This window comes from Ranitomeya variabilis, chromosome 4, assembly GCF_051348905.1.
Source record: "Ranitomeya variabilis isolate aRanVar5 chromosome 4, aRanVar5.hap1, whole genome shotgun sequence".
Lineage (NCBI taxonomy): Eukaryota > Metazoa > Chordata > Amphibia > Anura > Dendrobatidae > Ranitomeya > Ranitomeya variabilis.
In genome coordinates, this window is record NC_135235.1 from 230,851,644 (window position 1) to 230,875,081 (window position 23,438).

Below are 23,438 nucleotides of genomic sequence, written 5' to 3' on the forward strand. Positions count from 1 at the left end.
TGGCGGGGCCCCTTATCTTCCAATTTGGTGGGCGGGGACTCTCGGCCTCCGATTTGGTGGGCGGGGACCCTCGGCCTCCGATTTGGTGGGCGGGGCCCCTCGGCCTCCGATTTGGTTGGCGGGGACCCTCGGCCTCCGATTTGGTGGGCGGGGACCCTCGGCCTCCGATTTGGTGGGCGGGGCCCCTCGGCCTCCGATTTGGTTGGTGGGGCCCCTCAGCCTCCGATTTGGTGGGCGGGGACCCTCGGCCTCCGATTTGGTGGGCGGGGACCCTCGGCCTCCAATTTGGTGGGCGGGGCCCCTCGGCCTCCGATTTGGTGGGCGGGGACCCTCGGCCTCCGATTTGGTGGGCGGGGACCCTCGGCCTCTGATTTGGTGGGCGGGGCCCCTCGGCCTCCGATGTGGTGGGCGGGGCCCCTCGGCCTCCGCTTTGGTGGGCGGGGCCAGGCCCCTCGGCCTCCGCTTTGGTGGGCGGGGCCGCTCGGCCTTCAATTTGGTGGGCGGGGCCGCTCGGCCTCCGATTTGGTTGGAGAAGCCCCTCGGCCTCCGATTTGGTTGGCGGGGCCCCTCGGCCTCCGATTTGGTGGGCGGGGACCCTCGGCCTCCGATTTGGTGGGCAGGGACCCTCGGCCTCCGATTTGGTGGTCGGGGACCCTCGGCCTCCGCTTTGGTGGGCGGGGCCCCTCGGCCTCCGATTTGGTGGGCGGGGTCCCTCTGCCTCCGATTTGGTGTGCGGGGACCCTCGGCCTCCGCTTTCGTGGGGTCCCCGCCCACCAAATCGATTTGGTTGGCGAAGCCCCTCGGCCTCCGATGTGGTGGTCGGGGCCCCTCGGCCACCGCTTTGGTGGGCGGGGACCCTCGGCCTCCGATTTGGTGGGCAGGGACCCTCGGCCTCCGATTTGGTGGTCGGGGACCCTCGGCCTCCGCTTTGGTGGGCGGGGCCCCTCGGCCTCCGATTTGGTGGGCGGGGTCCCTCTGCCTCTGATTTGGTGTGCGGGGACCCTCGGCCTCCGCTTTCGTGGGCGGGGCCCCTCGACCTTCGATTTGGTGGGCGGGGCTCCTCGGCCTCCGATTTGGTGGGCGGGGACCCTCGCCTCCAATTTGGTGGGCGGGGACCCTCGGCCTCCGATTTGGTGGGCGGGGACCCTCGGCTTCCGATTTGGTGGGCGGGGCCCCTCGGCCTCCGATTTGGCAGTCGGGGCCCCTCGGCCTCCGCTTTGGTGGGCGGGGCCGGGCCCCTCGGCCTCCGCTTTGGTGGGCGGGGCCGCTCGGCCTTCGATTTGTTGGGCAGGGCTCCTCGGCCTCCGATTTGGTTGGCGGGGCCCCTCGGCCTCCGATTTGGTTGGCGGGGCCCCTTATCTTCCGATTTGGTGGGCGGGGACTCTCGGCCTCCGATTTGGTGGGCGGGGACCCTCGGCCTCCGATTTGGTGGGCGGGGCCCCTCGGCCTCCGATTTGGTGGGCGGGGACCCTCGGCCTCCGATTTGGTGGGCGGGGCCCCTCGGCCTCCGATTTGGTGGGCGGGGATCCTCGGCCTCCGATTTGGTGGGCGGGGCCCCTCGGCCTCCGATTTGGTTGGTGGGGCCCCTCGGCCTCCGATTTGGTGGGCGGGGACCCTCGGCCTCCGATTTGGTGGGCGGGGACCCTCGGCCTCCAATTTGGTGGGCGGGGACCCTCGGCCTCCGATTTGGTGGGCGGGGACCCTCGGCCTCTGATTTGGTGGGCGGGGACCCTCGGCCTCCGATTTGGTGGGCGGGGACTCTCGGCCTCCGATTTGGTGGGCGGGGACCCTCGGCCTCCGATTTGGTGGGCGGGGCCCCTCGGCCTCCGATTTGGTGGGCGGGGATCCTCGGCCTCCGATTTGGTGGGCGGGGACCCTCGGCCTCCGATTTGGTGGTCGGGGACCCTCGGCCTCCGATTTGGTGGTCGGGGACCCTCGGCCTCCGCTTTGGTGGGCGGGGCCCCTCGGCCTCCGATTTGGTGGGCGGGGTCCCTCTGCCTCCGATTTGGTGTGCGGGGACCCTCGGCCTCCGCTTTCGTGGGGTCCCCGCCCACCAAATCGATTTGGTTGGCGAAGCCCCTCGGCCTCCGATGTGGTGGTCGGGGCCCCTCGGCCACCGCTTTGGTGGGCGGGGACCCTCGGCCTCCGATTTGGTGGGCAGGGACCCTCGGCCTCCGATTTGGTGGTCGGGGACCCTCGGCCTCCGCTTTGGTGGGCGGGGCCCCTCGGCCTCCGATTTGGTGGGCGGGGTCCCTCTGCCTCTGATTTGGTGTGCGGGGACCCTCGGCCTCCGCTTTCGTGGGCGGGGCCCCTCGACCTTCGATTTGGTGGGCGGGGCTCCTCGGCCTCCGATTTGGTGGGCGGGGACCCTCGCCTCCAATTTGGTGGGCGGGGACCCTCGGCCTCCGATTTGGTGGGCGGGGACCCTCGGCTTCCGATTTGGTGGGCGGGGACCCTCGGCCTCCGATTTGGTGGGCGGGGACCCTCGGCCTCTGATTTGGTGGGCGGGGACCCTCGGCCTCTGATTTGGTGGGCGGGGCCCCTCGGCCTCCGATGTGGTGGGCGGGGCCCCTCGGCCTCCGCTTTGGTGGGCGGGGCCAGGCCCCTCGGCCTCCGCTATGGTGGGCGGGGCCGCTCGGCCTTCGATTTGGTGGGCGGGGCCGCTCGGCCTCCGATTTGGTTGGCGAAGCCTCTCGGCCTCCGATTTGGTTGGCGGGGCCCCTCGGCCTCCGATTTGGTGGGCGGGGACCCTCGGCCTCCAATTTGGTGGGCGGGGACCCTCGGCCTCCGATTTGGTGGGCCGGGACCCTCGGCCTCCGATTTGGTGGGCGGGGACCCTCGGCCTCTGATTTGGTGGGCGGGGCCCCTCGGCCTCCGATGTGGTGGGCGGGGCCCCTTGGCCTCCGCTTTGGTGGGCGGGGCCAGGCCCCTCGGCCTCCGCTTTGGTGGGCGGGGCTGCTCGGCCTTCGATTTGGTGGGCGGGGCCGCTCGGCCTCCGATTTGGTTGGCGAAGCCTCTCGGCCTCCGATTTGGTTGGCGGGGCCCCTCGGCCTCCGATTTGGTGGGCGGGGACCCTCGTCCTCCGATTTGGTGGGCGGGGACCCTCGGCCTCTGATTTGGTGGGCGGGGCCCCTCGGCCTCCGATGTGGTGGTCGGGGCCCCTCGGCCTCCGCTTTGGTGGGCGGGGACCCTCAGCCTCCGATTTGGTGTGCGGGGACCCTCGGCCTCCGCTTTCGTGGGCGGGGCCCCTCGACCTTCGATTTGGTGGGCGGGGCTCCTCGGCCTCCGATTTGGTTGGTGGGGCCCCTCGGCCTCCAATTTGGTGGGCAGGGACCCTCGGCCTCCGATTTGGTGGGCGGGGACCCTCGGCCTCCGATTTGGTGGGCGGGGACCCTCGGCCTGTGCTCTGCCTGGGGCCCCATATGCTGCCTGGGGCCCCTGTGCTCTGCCTGGGGCCCCTGTGCTCTGCCTGGGGCCCCATGTTCTGCCTGGGCCCCCTGTGCTCTGCCTGGGGCCACTGTGCTCTGCCTGGGGCCCCATGTTCTGCCTGGGGCCACTGTGCTCTGCCTGGGGCCCCATAAGCTGCCTGGGGCCCCTGTGCTCTGCCTGGGACCACTGTGCTCTGCCTGGGGCCCCATATGCTGCCTGGGGCCCCTGTGCTCTGCCTGGGGCCACTGTGCTCTGCCTGGGGCCCCATATGCTGCCTGGGGCCACTGTGCTCTGCCTGGGGCCCCATATGCTGCCTGGGGCCCCTGTGCTCTGCCTGGGGCCCCATATGCTGCCTGGGGCCCCTGTGCTCTGCCTGGGGCCCCTGTGCTCTGCCTGGGGCCCCATGTTCTGCCTGGGGCCCCTGTGCTCTGCCTGGGGCCACTGTGCTCTGCCTGGGGCCCCATATGCTGCCTGGGGCCCCTGTGCTCTGCCTGGGGCCCCATATGCTGCCTGGGGCCCCTGTGCTCTGCCTGGGTCCCCTGTGCTCTTCCTTGGGCCCCATATGCTGCCTGGGGCCCCTGTGCTCTGCCTGGGGCCCCTGTGCTCTGCCTGGGGCCCCATGTTCTGCCTGGGGCCCCTGTGCTCTGCCTGGGGCCACTGGGCTCTGCCTGGGGCCCCATATGCTGCCTGGGGCCCCTGTGATCTGCCTGGGGCCCCATATGCTGCCTGGGGCCCCTGTGCTCTGCCTGGGGCCACTGTGCTCTGCCTGGGGCCCCATAGGCTGCCTGGGGCCCCTGTGCTCTGCCTGGGACCACTGTGCTCTGCCTGGGGCCCCATATGCTGCCTGGGGCCCCTGTGCTCTGCCTGGGGCCATTGTGCTCTGCCTGGGGCCCCATATGCTGCCTGGGGCCCCTGTGCTCTGCCTGGGTGTAGGACACTGGTGACGTCACTTATCTCCGGACATTAGCTCCGGACATTAGCTCCGGACATTAGCTCCGGACATTATCTCCGGACATTAGCTCCGGACAAAGCCACGGAAGTTGGCACAAATTGCAGGAAGTAGTATTCTAGGCAATTATATATTAGATGGAGCATCATGTGTGGCCATTATACACTATGGAGCATCATGTGTGGCCATTATACAGTATTGAGCATCATGTGTGGCCATTATACAGTATGAAGCATCATGTGTTGCCATTATACAGTATGGAGCACCATGTGTGGCCATTATACAGTATTGAGTATCATGTGTGGCCATTATACAGTATGGAGAACTGTGTGGCCATTATACAGTATGGAGCATCATGTGTGGTGGCCGTTATACAGTACTGAGCATCATGTGTGGCCATTATACAGTATGAAGCATCATGTGTGGCCATTATACAGTATTGAGCATCATATGTGGCCATTATACAGTATGGAGCACTGTGGCCATATTTTTTAGTTTATAATTATTGTATATAAAACAGTGTGATCAGCAGTGCTAAATGGCTGTGGTTGGGACGTGGATATGGGTGTGACTAGTTGTGAAATGGGTGTGGTCAGAGGCGTGGCCTAAAATTTACCGCGCTGCAAACTTTATACCTCCTTTCCTTCTTCAAAAGTTGGGAGGTATGGTATTTGCCAGATCACTGCAAGTGCCGCAAATCCCATAGGGAATGAATGAGGCCGAACGCAGTGTTGCCGTAAGAGATCTGTTACGCGGCACATGCAGAAAAACTGCCGGATCTGCTGCAAAAGGCGACTTTCACATCAGCGATTCTTGCCAAAGTCACTGCCGATAGTGTCATACTCACCAAAGGGGGAGGCAGTACTAAAAGTGCCTAGGGCAGCAGAAACTCTAAATACGGCCCTGCCTATACTGTGACATCACTGTATGTATTACCCTGTACTGTGACATCACTGTGTGCATTACTCTGTGCTGTGACATCACTGTGTGAATTACCCTGTACTGTGACATCACTGTGTGCATTACCCTATACTGTGACATCACTGTTTGCATTATCCCTGTACTGTGACATCACTGTGTGAATTACCCTGTACTGTGACATCTCTGTGTGTATTATCCCTGTACTGTGACATTACTGTGTGTTTTATCCCTGTACTGTGACATCACTGTGTGTATTATCCCTGTGCTGTGACATCACTGTGTGCATTATCCCTGTACTGTGACATCACTGTGTGCATTACCCTGTACTGTGACATCACTGTGTGTATTATCCCTGTGCTGTGACATCACTGTGTGCATTATCCCTGTACTGTGACATCACTGTGTGCATTACCCTGCACTGTGACATCACTGTGTGTATTATCCCTATACAGTGACATCACTTTATGTATTACCCTGTACTGTGACATATGTCATGATTCTCAATGGCGAGAGAACATAGCCCAGCATATATAAGAACTAGCTCTTGGAAGATGGAATCTAAACTGACCATGAACTAAACCTGCCGCACAATTAACAGTGGCCGGGTAGCGTGCCTACGTTTTATCCCTAGACGCCCAGCGCCAGCCGGAGGACTAACTAATCCTAGCAGAGGAAAATACAGTCCTGGCTCACCTCTAGAGAGATTTCCCCAAAAGGCAGACAGAGGCCCCCACATATATTGGCGGTGATTTTAGATGAAATGACAAACGAAGTATGAAAATAGGTTTAGCAAAATCGAGGTCCGCTTACTAGATAGCAGGAAGACAGAAAGGGCACTTTCATGGTCAGCTGAAAACCCTATCAAAACACCATCCAGAAATTACTTTAAGACTCTAGTATTAACTCATAACACCAGAGTGGCAATTTCAGATCACAAGAGCTTTCCAGACACAGTAACGAAACAGCAGCTGTGAACTGGAACAAAATGCAAAAACAAACAAGGACGAAAGTCCAACTTAGCTGGGAGTTGTCTAGTAGCAGGAACATGCAAAGAAAGGCTTCTGATTACATTGTTGACCGGCATGAAACTGACAGAGGAGCAAGGTTATATAGAGACTCCCACATCCTGATGGGAACAGGTGAACAGAGAGGATGATGCACACAAGTTCAATTCCACCAGTGGCCACCGGGGGAGCCCAGAATCCAATTTCACAACAGTACCCCCCCCTCAAGGAGGGGGCACCGAACCCTCACCAGAACCACCAGGGCGATCAGGATGAGCCCTATGAAAGGCACGGACAAGATCGGAGGCATGAACATCAGAGGCAGTCACCCAAGAATTATCCTCCTGACCGTATCCCTTCCATTTGACCAGATACTGGAGTTTCCGTCTGGAAACACGGGAGTCTAAGATCTTTTCCACAACGTACTCCAACTCACCCTCAACCAACACCGGAGCAGGAGGCTCAACGGAAGGCACAACCGGTACCTCATACCTGCGCAATAATGACCGATGAAAAACATTATGAATAGAAAAAGATGCAGGGAGGTCCAAACGGAAGGACACAGGGTTAAGAATCTCCAATATCTTGTACGGGCCGATGAACCGAGGCTTAAACTTAGGAGAAGAAACCCTCATAGGGACAAAACGAGAAGACAACCACACCAAGTCCCCAACACAAAGCCGAGGACCAACACGACGACGGCGGTTGGCAAAAAGCTGAGTCTTCTCCTGGGACAACTTCAAATTGTCCACTACCTGCCCCCAAATCTGATGCAACCTCTCCACCACAGCATCCACTCCAGGACAATCCGAAGATTCCACCTGACCGGAGGAAAATCGAGGATGAAACCCCGAATTACAGAAAAACGGGGACACCAAGGTGGCAGAGCTGGCCCGATTATTGAGGGCGAACTCCGCCAATGGCAAAAAAGCAACCCAATCATCCTGATCCGCAGACACAAAACACCTCAAATATGTCTCCAAGGTCTGATTAGTCCGCTCGGTCTGGCCATTAGTCTGAGGATGGAAAGCAGACGAAAAAGACAAATCTATGCCCATCCTAGCACAGAATGCCCGCCAAAATCTAGACACGAATTGGGTCCCTCTGTCAGAAACGATATTCTCCGGAATACCATGCAAACGAACAACATTTTGAAAAAACAGAGGAACCAACTCGGAAGAAGAAGGCAACTTAGGCAAGGGAACCAACAATCCACTAGCCCGAGAACAACAAGGCTTGGCCCGAGCACAAACGTCACAAGACTGCACAAAGCCTCGCACATCTCGTGACAGGGAAGGCCACCAGAAGGACCTTGCCACCAAATCCCTGGTACCAAAGATTCCAGGATGACCTGCCAACGCAGAAGAATGAACCTCAGAGATGACTCTACTGGTCCAATCATCAGGAACAAACAGTCTACCAGGTGGGCAACGATCCGGTCTATCCGCCTGAAACTCCTGCAAGGCCCGCCGCAGGTCTGGAGAAACGGCAGACAATATCACTCCATCCTTAAGGATACCTGTGGGCTCAGAATTACCAGGGGAGTCAGGCTCAAAACTCCTAGAAAGGGCATCCGCCTTAACATTCTTAGAACCCGGTAGGTATGACACCACAAAATTAAACCGAGAGAAAAACAACGACCAGCGCGCCTGTCTAGGATTCAGGCGCCTGGCAGACTCAAGGTAAATTAAATTTTTGTGGTCAGTCAATACCACCACCTGATGTCTGGCCCCCTCAAGCCAGTGACGCCACTCCTCAAAAGCCCACTTCATGGCCAAAAGCTCCCGATTCCCAATATCATAATTCCGCTCGGCGGGCGAAAATTTACGGGAAAAAAAAGCACAAGGTCTCATCACGGGGCAGTCGGAACTTCTCTGCGACAACACCGCCCCAGCTCCGATTTCAGAAGCGTCGACCTCAACCTGAAAAGGAAGAGCAACATCAGGCTGACGCAACACAGGGGCGGAAGAAAAGCGGTGCTTAAGCTCCCGAAAGGCCTCCACAGCATCAGGGGACCAATCAGCAACATCAGCACCCTTCTTAGTCAAATCACTCAATGGTTTAACAACATCAGAAAAACCAGCAATAAATCGACGATAAAAGTTAGCAAAGCCCAAAAATTTCTGAAGACTCTTAAGAGAAGAGGGTTGCGTCCAATCACAAATAGCCTGAACCTTGACAGGATCCATCTCGATGGAAGAGGGGGAAAAAATGTATCCCAAGAAGGAAATCTTTTGAACCCCAAAAACGCACTTAGAACCCTTCACACACAAGGAATTAGACCGCAAAACCTGAAAAACCCTCCTGACCTGCTGGACATGAGAGTCCCAGTCATCCGAAAAAATCAGAATATCATCCAGATACACAATCATAAATTTATCCAAATAATCGCGGAAAATGTCATGCATAAAGGACTGGAAGACTGAAGGGGCATTTGAAAGACCAAAAGGCATCACCAAATACTCAAAGTGGCCCTCGGGCGTATTAAATGCGGTTTTCCACTCATCCCCCTGCTTGATTCGCACCAAATTATACGCCCCACGGAGATCAATCTTAGAGAACCACTTGGCCCCCTTTATACGAGCAAACAAATCAGTCAGCAGTGGTAACGGATATTGATATTTAACCGTGATTTTATTCAAAAGCCGATAATCAATACACGGCCTCAAAGAGCCATCTTTCTTAGACACAAAGAAAAAACCGGCTCCTAAGGGAGATGACGAAGGACGAATATGTCCCTTTTCCAAGGACTCCTTTATATATTCTCGCATAGCAGCGTGTTCAGGCACAGACAGATTAAATAAACGACCCTTAGGGTATTTACTACCCGGGATCAAATCTATGGCACAATCGCACTCCCGGTGCGGAGGTAGTGAACCAAGCTTGGGTTCTTCAAAAACGTCACGATAGTCAGACAAGAATTCAGGAATCTCAGAGGGAATAGATGATGAAATGGAAACCAAAGGTACGTCCCCATGAGTTCCTTTACATCCCCAGCTTAACACAGACATAGCTCTCCAGTCGAGGACTGGGTTATGAGATTGCAGCCATGGCAATCCCAGCACCAAAACATCATGTAGATTATACAGCACCAGAAAGCGAATAATCTCCTGGTGATCCGGATTAATACGCATAGTTACTTGTGTCCAGTATTGTGGTTTATTACTAGCCAATGGGGTGGAGTCAATCCCCTTCAGAGGTATAGGAGCTTCCAAAGGCTCCAAATCATACCCACAGCGTTTGGCAAAGGACCAATCCATAAGACTCAAAGCGGCGCCAGAGTCGACATAGGCGTCCGCGGTAATAGATGATAAAGAACAAATCAGGGTCACAGATAGAATAAACTTAGACTGTAAAGTGCTAATTGAAACAGACTTGTCAAGCTTCTTAGTACGCTTAGAGCATGCTGATATAACATGAGTTGAATCACCACAATAGAAGCACAACCCATTTTTTCGTCTAAAATTCTGCCGCTCGCTTCTGGACAGAATTCTATCACATTGCATATTTTCTGGCGTCTTCTCAGTAGACACCGCCAAATGGTGCACAGGTTTGCGCTCCCGCAGACGCCTATCGATCTGAATAGCCATTGTCATGGACTCATTCAGACCCGCAGGCACAGGGAACCCCACCATAACATCCTTAATGGCATCAGAGAGACCTTCTCTGAAAATCGCCGCCAGGGCGCACTCATTCCACTGAGTAAGCACAGACCATTTACGGAATTTTTGGCAGTATATTTCAGCTTCATCTTGCCCCTGAGATAGGGACATCAAAGCTTTTTCCGCCTGAAGCTCTAAATGAGGTTCCTCATAAAGCAACCCCAAGGCCAGAAAAAACGCATCCACATTGAGCAACGCAGGATCCCCTGGTGTCAATGCAAAAGCCCAATCTTGAGGGTCGCCCCGGAGCAAGGAAATTACAATCCTGACCTGCTGTGCAGGATCTCCGGCAGAGCGAGACTTCAGGGACAAAAACAATTTGCAATTTTTTTTAAAATTTTGAAAGCAAGATCTATTCCCTGAAAAAAATTCAGGCAAAGGAATTCTAGGTTCAGACATAGGTGCATGAACAACAAAATCTTGCAAATTTTGTACCTTCGTGGCGAGATTATTCAAACCTGTAGCTACACTCTGAAGATCCATTTCAAACAGGTGAACACAGAGCCATTCAAGGATTAGAAGGAGAGAAAGAGAGGAAGGCTGCAGTATAGGCAGACTAGCAAGTGATTCAATTATGAGCACACTCAGAACTAGAGAAAAAAAAAAAAAAAAAAAAAATTTTTCAGCAGACTTCTTTTTTCTCTCCTTTCTCAGCCAATAATTTAACCCTTTTGGGCCGGTCAAACTGTCATGATTCTCAATGGCGAGAGAACATAGCCCAGCATATATAAGAACTAGCTCTTGGAAGATGGAATCTAAACTGACCATGAACTAAACCTGCCGCACAATTAACAGTGGCCGGGTAGCGTGCCTACGTTTTATCCCTAGACGCTCAGCGCCAGCCGGAGGACTAACTAATCCTAGCAGAGGAAAATACAGTCCTGGCTCACCTCTAGAGAGATTTCCCCAAAAGGCAGACAGAGGCCCCCACATATATTGGCGGTGATTTTAGATGAAATGACAAACGAAGTATGAAAATAGGTTTAGCAAAATCGAGGTCCGCTTACTAGATAGCAGGAAGACAGAAAGGGCACTTTCATGGTCAGCTGAAAACCCTATCAAAACACCATCCAGAAATTACTTTAAGACTCTAGTATTAACTCATAACACCAGAGTGGCAATTTCAGATCACAAGAGCTTTCCAGACACAGTAACGAAACAGCAGCTGTGAACTGGAACAAAATGCAAAAACAAACAAGGACGAAAGTCCAACTTAGCTGGGAGTTGTCTAGTAGCAGGAACATGCAAAGAAAGGCTTCTGATTACATTGTTGACCGGCATGAAACTGACAGAGGAGCAAGGTTATATAGAGACTCCCACATCCTGATGGGAACAGGTGAACAGAGAGGATGATGCACACAAGTTCAATTCCACCAGTGGCCACCGGGGGAGCCCAGAATCCAATTTCACAACAGACATAACTGTGTGCATTACCCTGTACTGTGACATCTCTGTGTGCATTATCCCTGTACTGTGACATCACTGTGTGCATTACCCTGTAGTGTGACATTTCTGTGTGTATTATCCCTGTACTGTGACATCACTGTGTGTATTTTCCCTGTACTGTGACATCACTGTGTATATTATCCCTGTACTGTGACATCACTGTGTGTATTACCCTGTACTGTGACATCACTGTGTGCATTACCCTGTACTGTGACATCTCTGAGTGTATTATCCCTGTACTGTGACATCACTGTGTGCATTATCCCTGTACTGTGACATCACTGTGCGTATTACCCTGTACTGTGACATCACTGTGTGCATTACCCTGCACTGTGACATCACTGTGTGTATTATCCCTATACTGTGACATCACTTTATGTATTACCCTGTACTGTGACATAACTGTGTGCATTACCCTGTACTGTGACATCTCTGTGTGCATTATCCCTGTACTGTGACATCACTGTGTGCATTACCATGTACTGTGACATCACTGTGTATATTATCCCTGTACTGTGACATCACTGTGTGTATTACCCTGTACTGTGACATCACTGTGTGCATTACCCTGTACTGTGACATCTCTGAATGTATTATCCCTGTACTGTGACATCACTGTGTGCATTATCCCTGTACTGTGACATCACTGTGCGTATTACCCTGTACTGTGACATCACTGTGTGCATTACCCTGCACTGTGACATCACTGTGTGTATTATCCCTATACTGTGACATCACTGTATGTATTACCCTGTACTGTGACATCACTGTGTGCATTACCCTGTGCTGTGACATCTCTGTGTGCATTATCCCTCTACTGTGACATCACTGTGTGTATTACCCTGTTCTGTGACATCACTGTGTATTATCCCTGTATTGTGACATCACTGTGTATTATCCCCGTACTGTGATGTCACTGTGTGCATTACCCTGTACTGTGACATCACTGTGTGCATTACCCCGTACTGTTACATCACTGTGTGCATTACCCTGTACTGTGACATCTCTGTGTATTATCCCTGTACTGTGACATCACTGTGTATCATCCCTGTATTGTGACATCACTGTGTATTATCACTGTACTGTGACATCACTTTGTGTATTATCCCTGTACTGTTACATCACTGTGTGCATTATCCCTGTACTGTTACATCACTGTGTGCATTACCCTGTACTGCGACATCACTATGTATTATCCCCGTACTGTGACATCACTGTGTGCATTACCCTGTACAGTTACATCACTGTGTGCATTACCCTGTACTGTGACATCACTGTGTGCATTACCCTGTACTGTAACATCACTGTGTGCATTACCCTATACAGTGACATCACTGTTTGTATTATCCCTGTACTGTGACATCACTGTATGTATTATCCCAGTTCTGTGACATCACTGTGTGTATTATCCCAGTTCTGTGACATCACTGTGTGTATTATCCCTGTACTGTGACATCACTGTGTGTATTATCCCTGTATTGTGACATTACTGTGTGTATTATCCCTGTAATGTGACATCAGTGTGTGCATTACCCTGTACTGTGACATCACTGTGTGTATTATCCCTGCACTGTGACATCACTGTGTGTATTATCCCTGTACTGTGACATCACTGTGTGCATTGCCCTGTACTGTGACATCACTGTGTGTATTATCCCTGTAATGTGATATCACTGTGTGTGTTAACCTGTACTGTGACATCACTGTGTGTAATATCTCTGTACTGTGACATCACTGTGTGTATTATCCCTATACTGTGACATCACTGTGTGTATTATCCCTGTACTGTGACATCAGTGTGTGTATTATCCCGGTACTGTGTCATCACTGTGTGTGTTAACCTGTACTTTGACATCACTATGTGTATTATCCATGTACTGTGACATCACTGTGTGTATTATCCCTGTAATGTGACATTACTGTGTGTATTATCTCTGTTCTGTGACATTACTGTGTGTATTATCCCTGTAATGTGACTTCACTGTGCGCATTACCCTGTAATGTGGCATGACTGTGCACATTATTCCTGTGCCGCTCTTGGTGTCATGTTGGAGCTGGGCACTAGACCAGGTGTTGCTGTAGTGACCTCATGGGTATTTGCTACGCTCCTGTTTTTCTTTTGAGGTCTAGGAAGTCTCTGCTTCATCTGTTTCCATAGCTCTCATAGACTTTAGAGCTTGTCTTCTTTATGTCACTGCCATAATGGATTAGGTTCCTGGTCCTGGGATCGGAGGCCTTACTAGATTCTTAGCCCCGCGACCTACACCAACCTTATCTGTACGCTAAATGTTCATAAATGATCCAAAGAGAAAAATGTTCACGCCGCTTTTGAGAAGTGAAGATCCACCTCAGGTTCAATGTCAAGTTGGGGGACGATCTTTTCGGATGGTTATTAAGGCAACAGATGCAATATCTAAGTTCCGACCAATGGATGAGATGTAACCAGTAGATTATCTCGTCCCGCTTTACATTATGATTCCATTCTGGAAACTTGTAAAGAATCGTGAATAAGTCATGAAGACAAAAACGCAACGGAAGAGCCGAGGCTGAGGCTGCAATGGAAGTGCCGGGCGTGGCGACGGGCCGGGTCATACACAAGAAACGTGTATTTAAGTTCTTTCATTCTCAAATTGGTTAACCCTTTAGCTGCTGGAATGAAAGTTGACCTCAGTTAAACTGAAAGCCCCCTGTTCCTAACACTTGACTCCTGCTAGAAATTATCATGTAGTCTCAATGCACGAGGTGTTTAGCCAATTTGAGCCCCAAACAATTGTAAACCTTCACCCCTATAGATATTATGGTCTTCTTTGTTACAATCCTCCTGGAAATGACTTAACACAAAAGTATCAAAGTCAAAGAGGGTCCTCGATGGGACCTCTATACCAAGGATCATACAGTGATACAATGTCTCAGCGCTGGCCATAAAAATGAATCAGAAGTGGGGGGGTTTATAAAGAGAATTTGCCCTTTTTGAGGACATCGTAAGTAGGACTTGACCCTTATTTATAAACCAAATCGTCTCTTACCAGTATCCTCCCAGTTATTGCTGACTGCAGAGAACAAAGGGTTAAGAGTTAAGATAATCCATTACCAGCAGAGGCGGCTCCTCACTTACATTAGTAGATGATTGTGTAAAGTGCACTCAGAGCCCCGGGGGCCCGGCCGAGGCCTCAGCACAAGACACAGACTGATACCTCTGCAGAAATCCTCATCTACTCTCCCGAAAACATAAGAACGACACCTCAGCTGTATAAGGTCCCGGGACCTATAAAGCGAGCAATATAGGAAAGTACATATAGAATATGGAACCCTGGTCTGAACGTCATCACGTCCTTCTTGCTCTTACGGGACGGGTTATTGGACAACATTTACATAAAATCCAGCATCTTCTGGAAGGAATCATCACACCCAGGCAGGGATTCTAGAATACTTCCTACAGCTGAGGATTTGTTACATTTGTATCCAGTGTAGACAATCCTCTATAAGGCAGATACATCAATCTCTCTCCTGTTCTCATAGCTTGTTACAATGTATCAGTGAGGCCAGGGATCTCTCAGAGGATTATTTAGACTGGATACAATTGTTGCAAACACTCAGCTGGAACCATTATTAGGACCTTCAGCCTCAGGGTTTGAGCTCTGATGTAGGTCACTGGGCAATCTGTGAATGGGATAACATGGACACACCTGCTGAGAGTTGTAGTCTCAAAACATATGTAGATTTTTACGACACGTTCACACCCCCGAGGTCTCAGGCGAGAGATTTCATTGTCATGTTTCCTATCACAATTTTATCTTTGTATACAGATGAAACATGGCATGGATAGCATCATCCATATGTCTAATATTACGTTAGAGGTGGTAGGCTGGCCTTACTGTGATGTGAGTGAATGTGTTATGTTCGTCAGAACGCTGAAAATATATCTCCCATAAATATCGGATCATTGCAAACCCCAATATTCATTACTGGCTATTGGATCAATGCAAACCCCAATATTCATTACTGGCTCCGGAAAGTCTGAGATAATTCGTTCTTGCTTCGGAAATTGTATTTCTCTGCCTATGATTATACAAATCCTAGACTTGGTGGCTGGCTGTAAGCAGAACCTCTGTTGTAATTACCTGTTCATGACAGGAGGTTCTATTTAAATGCAGGTTGAAGTGTCAGCTGTTTCTCACATATGATTAATGTGAGGGTGATCTGTCCCCTCTCCGGAGATGTCTGTATGGATTTTACAGTTTTTCAGCAGACTATGTAGATGGTAGCATAACGTTGTCTTCTTTCCACCTAGCGAACACCTGCTGGTCTGGCTGCGTAGAGGTCGATCCGGAGACCGAAGCCGTCGCTGGGAAAGAATTTAAGATCCGATGTATTTCCTGCAAGAAGCGAGGAGAGACAGTGGCCAAAACCTTCACCGAGTGGTATTTTAAAGGAGAAGGAATGGAGAAATTTGACCTGGTGAGTAATCAGTAAAGAGAGAGATATACAGCTGAAGGGGCAATAGCGGACGGAGCATGGAGAGGGATATATTACCTGTACGACAGACCATGCTGGTATAACCCGGGCATCTCCTGTGTATAATTATATATGTACAGCTGGTATAACCTGGGCATCTCCTGTATATAATTATATATGTACAGCTGGTATAACCTGGGCATCTCTTGTGTATAATTATATATGTACAGCTGGTATAACATGGGCATCTCCTGTATATAATTATATACAGTTATATGAAAAAGTTTGGGCACCCCTATTAATTTTAAGCTTAATGTTTAATAAAAAAATGTTTTTTTTTAAACAGCTATTTCAGTTTCATATATCTAATAACTGTTGGACACAGTAATGTTTCTGCCTTGAAATTAGGTTTATTGTACTAACAGAAAATGTGCAATCTGCATTCAAACAAAATTTGACAGGTGCATAAGTATGGGCACCTCACCAGAAAAGTGGCATTAATATTTAGTAGATCCTCCTTTTGCAAAAATAACAGCCTCTAGTCGCTTCCTGTAGCTTTTAATGAGTGCCTGGATCCTGGATGAAGGTATTTTTGACCATTCCTCTTTACAAAACAATTCCAGTTCAGTTAAGTTTGATGGTCACCGAGCATGGACAGCCCTCCTCAAATGATCCCACAGATGTTCAATGATATTCAGGTCTGGGGACTGGGATGGCCATTCCAGAACAGTGTAATTGTTCCTCTGCATGAATGCCTGAGTAGATTTTGATCAGTGTTTTGGATCATTGTCTTGCTGAAAGATCCATCCCCTGCGTAACTTCAACTTTGTCACTGATTCATGAACATTATGGTCAAGAATCTGCTGATACTGAGAGGAATCCATGCGTCCCTCAACTTTAACAAGATTCCCGGTGCCGGCATTGGCCACACAGGCCCAAAGCATGATGGAACCTCCACCAAATTTTGCTGTGGGTAGCAAGTGTTTTTCTTGGAATGCTGTGTTTTTTTGCCGCCATGCATAACGCCTTTTTGTATGACCAAACAACTCAATCTTGGTTTCATCAGTCCACAGCACCTTCTTTCAAAAAGAAATTGGCTTCTCCAAATGTGCTTTTGCACACCTCAGCCGACTCTGTTTGTGGCGTGCTTGCAGAAACGGCTTCTTTCGCATCACTCTCCCATACAGCTTCTCCTTGTGCAAAGTGCGTTGTATAGTTGACCGATGCACAGTGACACCATCTGCAGCAAGTTGTTGCTGCAGCTCTCTGGAGGTGGTCTGAGGATTGTCCTTGACTGATCTCACCATTCTTCTTCTCTGCCTTTCTGATGTTTTTCTTGGCCTGCCACTTCTGGCCTTAACAAGAACTGTACCTGTGTTCTTCCATTTCCTTACTATGTTTCTCACAGTGGAAATTGACAGGTTAAATCTCTTAGACAGCTTTTTGTATCCTTCCCCTGAACAACTATGTTGAATAATCTTTGTTTTCAGATCATTTGACAGTTGTTTTGAGGAGCCCATGATGCCACTCTTCAGAGGAGATTCAAACAGGAGAACAACTTGCAAGTGGCCACTTTAAGTAGCTTTTCTCATGATTGCATACACCTAGCTATGAAGTTCAAAGCTCAATGAGGTTACAAAACCAAAAAAAGGGCTTTAGTAAGTCAGTAAAAAGTAGGTAGGAGTATTTAAAACAAGAAATTGATAAGGGTGCCCATACTTATGCACCTGTCAAATTTTGTTTGAATGCAGATTGCACATTTTCCGTTAGTACAATAAACCTCATTTCAAGGCAGAAACATTACTGTGTCCAACAGTTATTAGATACATGAAACTGAAATAGCTGTTGCAAAAAAAAACAATTTTTATAAAACATTAAGCTTAAGATTAATAGGGGTGCCCAATCTTTTTCATATAACTGTATGTACAGCCGGTATAACCTGGACATCTCCTGTATATAATTATATATGTACAGCCGGTATAACCTGGGCATCTCCTGTATATAATTACATATGTTCAACTGGTATAACCTGGGCATCTCCTGTATATAATTATATATGCACAGCTGGTGTAACCCGGGCATCTCATGTATATAATTATATATGTACAGCCGGTATAACCTGGGCATCTCCTGTATATAATTATATATGCACAGCTGGTATAACCTGGGCATCTGTTGTGAATTTGGATTCTGGGCTCCCCCGGTGGCCGCTTGTGGAATTGGACTTGTCATCCTCTTTCCTGTTTCACCTGGTTCCATCAGTAGTGGGTGTCGCTATTTAAGCTCATTTCTCTGGTGGTTTCTTGCCGGTCAACAATGTTATCTGATGCCTCTCAGTGCTTGTTCCTGCTTCTAGACAACTACTAGTTAAGTTGGACTTTTGTCCATGTTTTGTTTTGCCTATTTGTTCCAGTTCACAGCTGAAGTTTTGTTACTGTGTCTGGAAAGCTCTCGTTGATCAGGGATTGCTACTCTGGCGTTATGAGTTAATGCCAGAGTTTAAGGTAATCTCTGGATGGTGTTTTGTTAGTGTTTTTCTGCTGACCATGAAAGTATACTATCTGTCTTCTGCTATCTAGTAAGCGGACCTCAAATTTGCTAAGACTATTTTCCTGCTGCGTTTGTTGTTTCATCTGAACTCACCGTCATTATATGTGGGGGGCTACTGTCTTCTTTGGAATATTTCTCTAGAGGTGAGCCAGGTCTTATATTTCCCTCTGCTAGCTATTTAGACGGAAGAATGGATTGTGTTTCTATTGTGGGGATTCTACTCATGTTATATCAGCATGCTCTAGGCGTACAAAGAAGCTTGATAAGTCTGTTTCCATTGGCACCATTCAGTCTAAGTTTATTTTGTCTGTAACCCTGATTTGCTCTTTGTCATCCATTGCCACGGACGCCTATGTTGACTCTGGCGCCGCTCTGAGTCTTATGGATTGGTCCTTTGCCAATCGTTGTGGTTTTGATTTAGAGCCTTTGGAGACTCTTATTCCTCTGAAGGGGATTGACTCCACCCCATTGGCTAATAATAAACCACAATACTGGACACAAGTAACCATGCGTATCAATCCGGATCACCAGGAGATTATTCGTTTCCTGGTGCTGTATAATTTACATGACGATTTGGTGCTGGGATTGCCATGGTTGCAGTCTCACAACCCAGTCTTGGACTGGAGAGCAATGTCTGTGTTGAGCTGGGGATGTAAGGGTATTCATGGGGACGTACCTTTGGTTTCTATTTCGTCGTCCATTCCCTCTGAAGTCCCTGAGTTCCTCTCTGATTATCAAGACGTCTTTGACGAACCCAAGCTTGGGTCGTTACCTCCGCACCGTGAGTGCGATTGTGCCATAGATTTGATACCGGGTTGTAAATATCCAAAGGGTCGTTTGTTTAATTTGTCTGTGCCGGAACATGCTGCTATGCGGGAATATATAAAGGAGTCTTTGGAAAAGGGACATATTCGTCCATCTTCTTCTCCCTTGGGAGCTGGGTTTTTCTTTGTCTCAAAAAAAGACGGCTCTTTGAGACCATGTATTGATTATCGGCTTCTGAATAAGATCACTGTTAAGTATCAATACCCATTGCCATTGCTTACTGATTTGTTTGCTCGTATAGAGGGTGCTAAGTGGTTCTCTAAAATTGATCTTCGTGGGGCGTATAATTTGGTGCGGATCAGGCAGGGGGATGAGTGGAAGACCGCATTTAATACGCCCGAGGGCCACTTTGAGTATTTGGTCATGCCTTTTGGTCTTTCTAATGCCCCTTCAGTTTTCCAGTCTTTTATGCATGATATTTTCCGCGATTTTCTGGATAAGTTTATGATAATATATCTGGATGATATTCTGATTTTTTCTGATGACTGGGACTCTCATGTCCAGCAGGTCAGGAGAGTTTTTCAGGTTCTGCGGTCTAATTCTTTATGTGTGAAGGGGTCTAAGTGCGTTTTTGGGGTCCAGAAAATTTCCTTTTTGGGGTATATTTTTTCTCCCTCTTCCATTGAGATGGATCCCGTCAAGGTGCAAGCTATTTGTGACTGGACTCAGCCCTCCTCTCTTAAGGGTCTTCAGAGATTTTTGGGCTTTGCCAACTTTTACCGCCGATTTATTGCTGGTTTTTCGGATGTCGTTAAACCACTGACTGATTTGACCAGACAAGGCGCTGATGTTGCTAATTGGTCCCCTCATGCTGTAGAGGCCTTTCAGGAGCTTAAGCGCCGTTTTGCCTCTGCCCCTGTGTTGCGTCAGCCTGATGTGAATCTGCCTTTTCAGGTTGAGGTTGACGCTTCGGAGATCGGAGCTGGGGCAGTGTTGTCGCAGAAAGGTTCCGACTGCTCCGTCATTAGGCCTTGTGCCTTCTTTTCTCGCAAATTTTCGCCCGCAGAGCGGAATTATGATGTTGGGAATCGGGAGCTTTTGGCCATGAAGTGGGCGTTTGAGGAGTGGCGCCATTGGCTCGAGGGGGCTAGGCATCAGGTGGTGGTATTGACTGACCACAAAAATTTGATTTATCTTGAGACTGCCAGACGCCTGAATCCTAGACAGGCGCGCTGGTCTTTATTTTTTTCTCGCTTTAATTTTGTGGTGTCATACCTACCGGGTTCTAAGAATGTTAAGGCAGATGCCCTTTCTAGGAGTTTTGACCCGGACTCTCCTGGTAATTCTGAACCCACAGGTATCCTTAGGGAGGGAGTAATTTTGTCGGCCGTTTCTCCTGATCTGCGGCGGTCCTTGCAAGAGTTTCAGGCGGATAGACCGGATCGTTGTCCGCCTGATAGACTGTTTGTTCCGGATGATTGGACCAGCAGAGTCATCTCTGAGGTACATTCTTCTGCATTGGCAGGTCATCCCGGAATTTTTGGTACCAGGGATTTGGTGGCAAGATCCTTCTGGTGGCCTTCCCTGTCGCGAGATGTGCGAGTCTTTGTGCAGTCATGTGACGTTTGTGCTCGGGCCAAGTCTTGTAGTTCTCGGGCTAGCGGACTGCTGTTGCCCTTGCCTATTCCTAAGAGGCCTTGGACACACATCTCGATGGATTTTATTTCAGATCTGCCTGTTTCCCAGAAGATGTCTGTCATCTGGGTGGTCTGTGACCGTTTCTCTAAAATGGTCCATTTGGTTCCTCTGCCCAAGTTGCCTTCTTCTTCTGAGTTGGTTCCTCTGTTTTTTCAGAATGTTGTCCGATTGCACGGTATTCCTGAGAATATTGTTTCTGACAGAGGTACCCAATTTGTGTCTAGATTTTGGCGGGCATTCTGTGCTAGGATGGGCATAGATTTGTCTTTTTCATCTGCTTTTCACCCTCAGACTAATGGCCAGACCGAGCGGACTAATCAGACCCTTGAGACATATCTGAGGTGTTTTGTCTCTGCTGACCAGGATGATTGGGTTGCTTTTTTGCCATTGGCAGAGTTCGCCCTCAATAATCGGGCCAGTTCTTCCACCTTGGTGTCCCCGTTTTTCTGTAATTCGGGGTTTCACCCTCGATTTTCCTCCGGTCAGGTGGAATCCTCGGATTGTCCTGGAGTGGATGCGGTGGTGGAGAGATTGCATCACATCTGGGGGCAGGTTATGGACAATTTGAAGTTGTCCCAGGAGAAGACTCAGCGTTTTGCCAACCGTCATCGTCGTGTTGGTTCTCGGCTTTGTGTTGGAGATTTAGTGTGGTTGTCTTCTCGTTTTGTCCCTATGAGGGTCTCTTCTCCTAAGTTTAAACCTCGGTTCATCGGCCCTTATAGAATATTGGAGATTCTTAATCCTGTTTCTTTCCGTTTGGACCTCCCTGCGTCCTTTTCCATTCATAACGTTTTTCATCGGTCGTTATTGCGCAGGTATGAGGTGCCTGTTGTACCTTCAGTTGAGCCTCCTGCTCCGGTGTTGGTTGAGGGTGAGTTGGAGTACGTTGTGGAGAAAATTTTGGACTCTCGTGTTTCCAGACGGAAACTCCAGTATCTGGTCAACTGGAAGGGTTACGGCCAGGAGGATAATTCTTGGGTCAATGCATCTGATGTTCATGCTTCTGATCTTGTTCGTGCCTTCCATAGGGCTCATCCTGGTCGCCCTGGTGGATCTGGTGAGGGTTCGGTGCCCCCTCCTTGAGGGGGGGGTACTGTTGTGAATTTGGATTCTGGGCTCCCCCGGTGGCCGCTTGTGGAATTGGACTTGTCATCCTCTTTCCTGTTTCACCTGGTTCCATCAGTAGTGGGTGTCGCTATTTAAGCTCATTTCTCTGGTGGTTTCTTGCCGGTCAACAATGTTATCTGATGCCTCTCAGTGCTTGTTCCTGCTTCTAGACAACTACTAGTTAAGTTGGACTTTTGTCCATGTTTTGTTTTGCCTATTTGTTCCAGTTCACAGCTGAAGTTTTGTTACTGTGTCTGGAAAGCTCTCGTTGATCAGGGATTGCTACTCTGGCGTTATGAGTTAATGCCAGAGTTTAAGGTAATCTCTGGATGGTGTTTTGTTAGTGTTTTTCTGCTGACCATGAAAGTATACTATCTGTCTTCTGCTATCTAGTAAGCGGACCTCAAATTTGCTAAGACTATTTTCCTGCTGCGTTTGTTGTTTCATCTGAACTCACCGTCATTATATGTGGGGGGCTACTGTCTTCTTTGGAATATTTCTCTAGAGGTGAGCCAGGTCTTATATTTCCCTCTGCTAGCTATTTAGGTCTTAGGCCAGAGCTGGGCATCTAGCGATAAATAGGAAATGCTACCTGGCTATTTCTAGTTGCGCGGCAGGCTTAGTTCATGGTCAGTATAGTTCCATCTTCCGAGAGCTTGTCCCTCTATAGGCTTGCTATGATCTCTGCCTGCAGAGATCATGACAGGCATCTCCTGTGTATAATTATATATGTACAGCCGGTATAACCTGGGTATCTCCTGTTGTATTGCCAAGTTTTTAACACTAAGGTTCGGATACGGCTTTAAAGAAGGCTACTACTTGCGATATAACGCAATTTTATTTCAAAATACAAAATTAAAGGAATAATATGATTGGATAGTATGATCGCATAAACATTAGTATATTTTATGATACAAAGTACATATAAGAATTAAATTCATATAATGATTAAGTACGTATACTCACATCATCCGTCACAAAGGAGCTTTTAAACATCATCCGTCTGGAAAATCAGAGAAGCAACACCAAGACAGAGAACCCCTGGAAAATTCACAACACTGCACGGGCGTCCCCAACTATGCAGGTATCACAACACTGTACATGTAAGTACAGGTACACCAGCTTATGCTTCTGTCTTAAGGTACCGTTACACTAAGCGACGCTGCAGCGATATCGACAACGATGCCGATCGCTGCAGCGTCGCTGTGTGGTCGCTGGAGAGCTGTCACACAGACCGCTCTCCAGCGACCAACGATGCCGAGGTCCCCAGGTAACCAGGGTAAACATCGGGTTGCTAAGCGCAGGGCCGCGCTTAGTAACCCGATGTTTACCCTGGTTACCAGTGTTAAATGTAAAAAAACAAACACTACATACTTACATTCGCGTCCCCCGGCGTCCGCTTCCCTGCACTGTGTGAGCGCCGGCCCTAACAGCAGAGCGGTGACGTCACCG

General features: G+C 49.6%; 1 protein-coding gene across 1 annotated transcript in view; it reads left to right on the forward strand.

Annotated features, from left to right (window-relative positions):
• SCN1B (sodium voltage-gated channel beta subunit 1) overlaps positions 1-23,438 on the forward strand; it is a 64,897-nt gene that overhangs the window by 30,226 nt on the left and 11,233 nt on the right. Inside the window, exon 3 of the mRNA XM_077260183.1 lies at positions 15,703-15,869. Within this exon, the coding sequence (XP_077116298.1) occupies positions 15,703-15,869 (167 nt within the window). The remainder of the gene's footprint in view (positions 1-15,702; positions 15,870-23,438) is intronic.